This window comes from Neltuma alba, unplaced genomic scaffold, assembly GCF_004799145.2.
Source record: "Neltuma alba isolate B1F8T4 unplaced genomic scaffold, ASM479914v2 tig00005879_pilon, whole genome shotgun sequence".
NCBI classification, from domain to species: domain Eukaryota; kingdom Viridiplantae; phylum Streptophyta; class Magnoliopsida; order Fabales; family Fabaceae; genus Neltuma; species Neltuma alba.
Genome location: NW_021634265.1, coordinates 47,787 through 54,578, shown reverse-complemented (window position 1 = coordinate 54,578; position 6,792 = coordinate 47,787). Strand labels below are relative to the sequence as shown.

General features: G+C 32.9%; 1 protein-coding gene across 1 annotated transcript; it reads right to left on the bottom strand.

Annotated features, from left to right (window-relative positions):
* Positions 1-4,198: 4,198 nt before the first annotated feature.
* Positions 4,199-5,325, bottom strand: LOC114748967 (transmembrane protein 230). Its single transcript, XM_028937434.1, has 2 exons — positions 4,933-5,325; positions 4,199-4,552 (listed from the first exon to the last, which is right to left on the bottom strand). The coding sequence occupies exons 1-2, from the start codon at positions 5,120-5,122 to the stop codon at positions 4,431-4,433; spliced, it is 312 nt and encodes a 103-aa protein (XP_028793267.1). The 5' UTR covers positions 5,123-5,325; the 3' UTR covers positions 4,199-4,430.
* Between the last annotated feature and the right edge of the window lie 1,467 nt (positions 5,326-6,792).

Genomic DNA, 6,792 nt, shown 5'->3' with positions numbered 1-6,792 from the left:
TGTGTGGGAACGAGTACTAGTTTTGCTGTGATTCTGGATAAATTGTAACAACTTTAATTTATAAATTCTCCTTGCCGTAGAGGTGGAGTAAGAAAAATTTTAGTTTGGACTCTCCAATTGAATGATCCAACCAAGGCCCTTCGAAACTTAGGACCTGATTCATCAAAATTTTGCTATACAAATGAGTTAACCACATTACGTATTAGGCCATCAGATTGTTTAGGTTAGTCACAAATTTTAGATGCATTGTAAAATAAAATACAAAATTAAATATACATACATGTATGCATGCACGCATATATGTATGTAAAGATAGAGAGAGATGTGAATAGGATCTCTTGTTTATGAAGCTTCATTAGAGAGATCTCGTTAAACTTTTCAGGAAATTAAAGGCAATATATTTTGATACGTTGCCATTGTTATGAGAAATACTTTAAATCAAATCTTTTACAAAGTGTACTATTCACATATCCATGTGTGATTTAATAAAGTTTACTACGTCTACGCATTGAAACTTAATCCTAGAGAGAATTACAATGAAATCTTAAGGGAAGAAAAATTACAAACCAAATCTTAAAGATTATCATTCTCTACTCTAGAACTTGTCATTACAGATTACTCAGATTGTTATTGAGACTTTTTGTAATAATTTCTTTTCTTTAGAATTTGAATGTAATTCTCCCTAAATCCTAAACACTCCATAACTGCGAAGGCACGATGGAGAAAGGGTCTTCTAAAAATATATTATAATGAAATTAAAAAATTTAAGAGGCCTGGGAGCCCCTTCTCTTCTTCTGCATCTCTTTAACTTCATGTTTTTTAAGCACTTTAGAAGATTTATATCCTTAAAAGAGTTTATTTGGAATGGTTCATAGATAACTTTTCATCTATAATTTACAAAATACTTATGTGAGGAAAATTTTATTTCTACTTACCTAAAAGTATTTATAAGTAATTAAATTATAAATACAAGCAAGCCCAAAGTCAATGGTTTTTGTTGATCTGCTCCATATTATTAATTCAAATAAATTGATGCTGAAGTGCTGAAGCTGCTCGCATTCATCAATAATCACAGCAGTGCGAGTTCCATTACTTTACGTGCGGTGAAAAGGGATATTATTATCAACAACTTTTTTTTTTTTACCAGCATATTATCAACTTATTGAACTCACTAATATTCAAAACTTACATGGACACGATAGGCATATATATAAAACCTAATTATTTTATACACGATAGCACATCTATAAAAAAAAAACGTAAAATTTGCATAATTACCAATGGTGATTAAAACGATCGAATAGCAGAGTTGAATTCTTCTTACTTTAAGTTTTGGTCAAAAAATTCTTCTTAGTTTAAAATCCATCTTGTGAAAAAAAAAAAATTACATCAAGAAACTTCCTCTCTATTTTAAATCAGACAACACAATAAGAGTTGGTCAATTTGGTAAAAAGTCAACTCATAACCTATAAAATTGTGAATTCAAATGATCTGTAAGTATCTCTACAAACATTTTTTGAGTCTGAAAGAATGCACTGGTGAGCTCTTGAGATTCAACTCACTTAAATTTTTTTTGTATGAAAAAAAAAATCAGACAAGGCAAAATAGTCGATAGATCCAAATATTACCCCAAACAAAAGAGAAGAACGATGTTCCAATCTTTTCGCATTAGCCGTATGCCTGCATCTTCACCTCGCCTAAGTGTTTCGGGCTGAGGCCCATATGTTAGGTGGTAGAAAAAAAAAAAAAAAAAAAAAAAAAAAGACCAAGGATACTTTAGGACGATAATCCCATAACCAGCATAGCTTGTGTTTCTCGTAAACACAGACACTTCAAAAATAAGAGGTCCTAGTATAAATATCATCACGACTTTCTGTGAGGTGTATTTCTCTTTTCAATCACATGAATAAGCCATATCACCTCAATGAACCTCCCTGCGTATAGTTCGTGTCACGCCCACCACGCCCACAATTTATAAGTCTCTCCCATTTCGGGTCTTACCTCTTATACACCATATGTTCACAGATCTGGCGCAAGGTTAGAAAATCCCCATTACGATTGCTTCAAGCTCAAATCACACCAGATGAATTGATTAAGACACCAAACCTACTTCTTGAGGTATAACTATCCGTGATTTGCTCATGTGGGGTAGCAGAAAAAAGCAAGGCAGCTGCCAGCTGAATTAATGATGTTGATCCAGTCTTTCTTGTAAGAAGATAGAAGGCTACACTGCAAACTCCGGAATTGGATTTCAAAATCAGAGAAACCACTTGAGATTCTGATGATGTCTTAGATACATGACCTCAGAGTAGCATCAAGAAGCAGGATTGGCGTCTTAACCATCATCCAGAAGCATGCAGAAAGGATTAGTTCAATTGGCCGATAATTTATTGAACTAATCATAGAAAGGATTACTAACTTGTAAGATATCTGAAAATGTCACGAGGAAGACTTGAAATCGGCGAGACAAGAAAAACTCTGGAAGTCGAGGCATACGAGGCAGAAAGCTTTGAGGAGCTCTAGCTCTCATATGAATGAAGAAAAACAAATATATATCTGCAATTTGATACCTCAAAAAAATTTTAAGATCCTTTATTTGCATCTATGTGTATCATACAATTGTCTCTAAGATCAATTTTTTCGGGCATTGAAATAAATAATATATTATATACTAAATATATTTGGAGGAAGTTGAGTTTTCAAGTCATAATTACCAACTATGACTCAAATTTTTAAAATACTTTAATTACAAATTCGCTATGCATGAAAGAAAATGACCACTCTATCAAACTCTTACATGATGCAGTTTCATAGTAATTTCACTGTCAATATATCCCGCCACCATTTGCTTTCAAGCTACCAAGGTACTCTAACTCCATTAACATATTGAACATGAAAACAAATCGATGTTATATTGCTGGAGCAAATGGTTAAGACATATGTTCCATTTATAACAAGGCAAGAATCATCTATGTTATGATCTGTCTCCAGAGATCAAATAAGCCACAGCTGTCACACTAAAATCTTGTGATAAAGTCCTAAACAACCAATTCAGCCAATCAATAGCTAAAAGAATAAAGTTTACTCCTTATAATTTCAATGCTTCAAATCATACTTGCCCTGAATAAACTTCAATGGCTAATTTATCTGAGCCTTGGAGCAATTATGCTCACAAAACCTTTATCATTACTGGGCATACTTGGAGGTTGATATCAAACATGGGCTTTAAAATCTCAGACAGGAAATCAACAATCAAAACATAAACTGAGGCCAAGGCTATAATGACATCCTCAATCAAAACAAATGTATTGCCGAAGGTGAGGAGGGTAAATTTCAGTCAAGAAAAAATTTCGCCGATTGTCAGCATATCTCAACACACACACACATATATATGTATATAAAAAACCAGAAAAAGCAAGAATAAAGGGAAGTTAAATGCCCCACCAAGAAGATAAAAGAGACAACCAAACACAAAACAGGGAGAAAGAGTGTTCCCAAAAATTCTGCCGGTTGTCTGCATATCTCAACATGTATATATATCTAGAAAACCCAAAAAACATGAATAAGGGGGAGTCAAATGTCCCGCCAAGACGATAAAGAGACAACAAAAAACAAAATAAAGAGTTTTCCAAAAAAATCTCAATATCACTGACATTGATTATTGGCAGCTTACATTATACACAACCAAAACAAACAATTTTGAATGAATTCAAGCAAGATCAGATTTTACCTCCAAATGATAAGTGACCAACATATTGTTAAAGGATAAAAATGCAAACATACTTTGGCAGACAGATGGCATATCAAGGACCCATCCTATGACCACCTGCCACTTATACTACGGGGGAGTTTGGGAACCCCTTAGAAGCACTTCAAGAAAGTACTTTCAAGCAAGTCGCGCAAAAATTACTCTAGTATATTTATCTAGAGCATCGTAAAATCACTTCCACATAGCTAATCGAGGATGCCCAAAAAAAAAAAAATAGCATAAAAATTTTACATTAGGAACGTCTCAGTCATCCCTACAAGTCACCTAGAAATAATATACATTTCCAATAGCCAAGAGATTGCAAAAGTAGAAGAAAGGGGGAAACGGGGAAGAATTTTCAAGAAAGGACAATGAAAAAAGGCCTTAGATTAAACCTTCTAGCTTTCAGTATTCATCGCATATTTTGATTGAGTAAAAACACATTAGCGATTTAGAGAAGATAAAAGCATATTATATAGAAGATAATTTTAAACAGCGTTGTATATATTGTTCCAAGCAGATGTAATCTTTTTTTCTTTTTTGGTCTGTGTTCTGAGCACCTGTAATGTAAATACACATTATTTGCCGGCAAAACCATAGGAGAACAAACAAGATAAGAAAAAACATACAACCCTTGACGATCTGTACAGAGTGATATTTGAACTTGACATATAGGACACAGCTACACAGGCGGTATGTTAGAGAAAGAAAACCCTTTGTATCCCTTGTAGGCAAAATAAGCAATCCGCGTATAGTAGAATCCCGGAATGAACAAGATGGCTCCCAGTATTGCAAAGAAAAGCCCTGAATATAAACTCAACCGGTTAGAAAGCCCCTAGTAGTTAATAATACTGTAACGGATGCTGAACTAGATAATATCAGATAGGTCTTTCAAATTCCCTCAGTTGGACGATTAATTCCAAATATTCCACCCACCAAAGAAGGCAATAACCAATTATACAATCAAAAGGGGAGAAATTAAATCCAGAGAGAGTATTAATTCTCCATAACTTTCAAGAAAGATGGGAAAACATATGAAAGTTTATTAGAAATGTCAGCTCCTTTCATTAAAAAAGAAATTCAGCCTTTTCTTTTTTGAATCGGGAGAAGAATAATCAACATGGAAACTTAAAATTGATGAAAATCAAGAAAAGGGAAGGGTAAGGAAGCGCAATAAAGAATACCGTGAGCTGTGTCACCGCCGACACGATTGTAGGTCATAATTGAACCGATGATGATACCGAGGGTTCCGAAGAAGAGAAGAGCAACGGCGAGGGCGATCTCCTTGATGGGAGGTTTGTTGTTGACAACGTAAGATGGCTCCATCATGATATCCTCGTCGGAAATCGAGAAGGCGTGATCGACGTACGCCATTGTTGAATTAGTAAAACGAGATTCGCCCGACACAAGGTCACAGTGCTTTTTCTCTCTGGGCGTCTCAGTAAGTCGTAATCCTCAAAGATTGAGCTCTCAGGCTTTGGCAATGAATGAACAAAATTGAAATGAAATACAGAGAGAAGGCTTGAGAGGAAGGGTGTGGGGCTGGGATGAATGCAGCTTTCGCGGTTTGGACGAAAATTTGGTGAAGTTCGATAGATCGAAGACTTTGATTTGGACCATTAGGCATTACATTATTTATACAAGCCTTTTTCTCCCCCCGGGGGGGGGGGGGGGGTTTACGCCCCTCCCAGTTTTTTTCTTGTGCTCTTTTAATTTTTTTTACGAGGTTTTAATTTAGTTTTTTAATTTTAAAAAATATATATCTGATCTTTTAATCCTAAAATCATTAAGATTTGATAATGATTTTTTGTAACAATTATGAATGTTTTGAAAATTAAACTTAATATGTTAGTATTTGAAAATATCTTATCAACATTTAAGATTTTAATGTCATAATTTTTAAAAAAAAATTTGGGATTAAATGACTAAAAGTATACGTTTTAAAATTAAGAATAAAATTAAAAACTTGTACTTCTCTGGTTCTTAATATAAGACCCATTTAACTAATTTGATTAGATTAAGGAAGTTAAGTAAATTAGTTAATTATAAGAAATATGACACGTTTTTTTCTAAAATACCGTAATTATCTTTCTTAATAATACCCCATCTTCCTCTTCTACTTGATTATAGTTGATGAAGTATGCATGGGGGTAATTTAGAGAAAATTGATAAATATGAGAAATGGGTCCTATATTTAGAATTAAAACAAACTCAATAATTTGATCTTATATTAAGGACTGGAGGAGTACAAAGTTAAAAGACTAAAAATATACTTTAATTTTTTTTCCTTTGCATTTTTCACGAGAAAAATCATAAATAAAAAATTTTAAAAATGTAATATTCTAACTCAAACATTTAAGAATAAAAAAGACAGAAAAAAATAATATCTGATCTAATATTTTGTAAATATAATTAAATAACTAAAATATCATTACATCAAAAAGTTTGTTAATAAGTTCTGAACTAGTAATGACAAGTGCTAAATAGCAAATAATAAAAAAATATTGATAATGATAAGTAAAGGTGGGAACAAGCTGGGTCAGGTCTTACTTTTAATATGCTAGACTTGTTTTGTACTACCTCCGGTCCTAATTATAAGACCCAGTTGACTAATTTGAGGAGATTAAGGAAAGAAGTTAAGTTAGTTATTTGTAATAAATAGGTGTTGTCTTTCCTAAAATATCCTTACTAATCAACTATATTGGCTAAGACTATAATTATTAGAAGGACTATCTTGGAAAAAAATACATCAATATAAGAGAAAGTGGATTGAGGTCTTATATTTAGGACCAAAATAAAAGTCAAACAGGGTCTTATATTAAGGACCGGAGGTAGTAGCACATTAGCCTGAGCTTAGTCTGTGACCTGTTACAGGTTTATTTTTCAGCGTAAGCCTGGCTTGAAACATGTTAAAGAGTCTATATTTTTTAAAAAATTCAAATTACAGAGTGATATGTAAAAAAAAAGAAGCTAAAATTAAAAAAAATATACATAATAATTAATTTTTAAATATTGTCTTTTATTTAAATTTTAGTATCATAAGT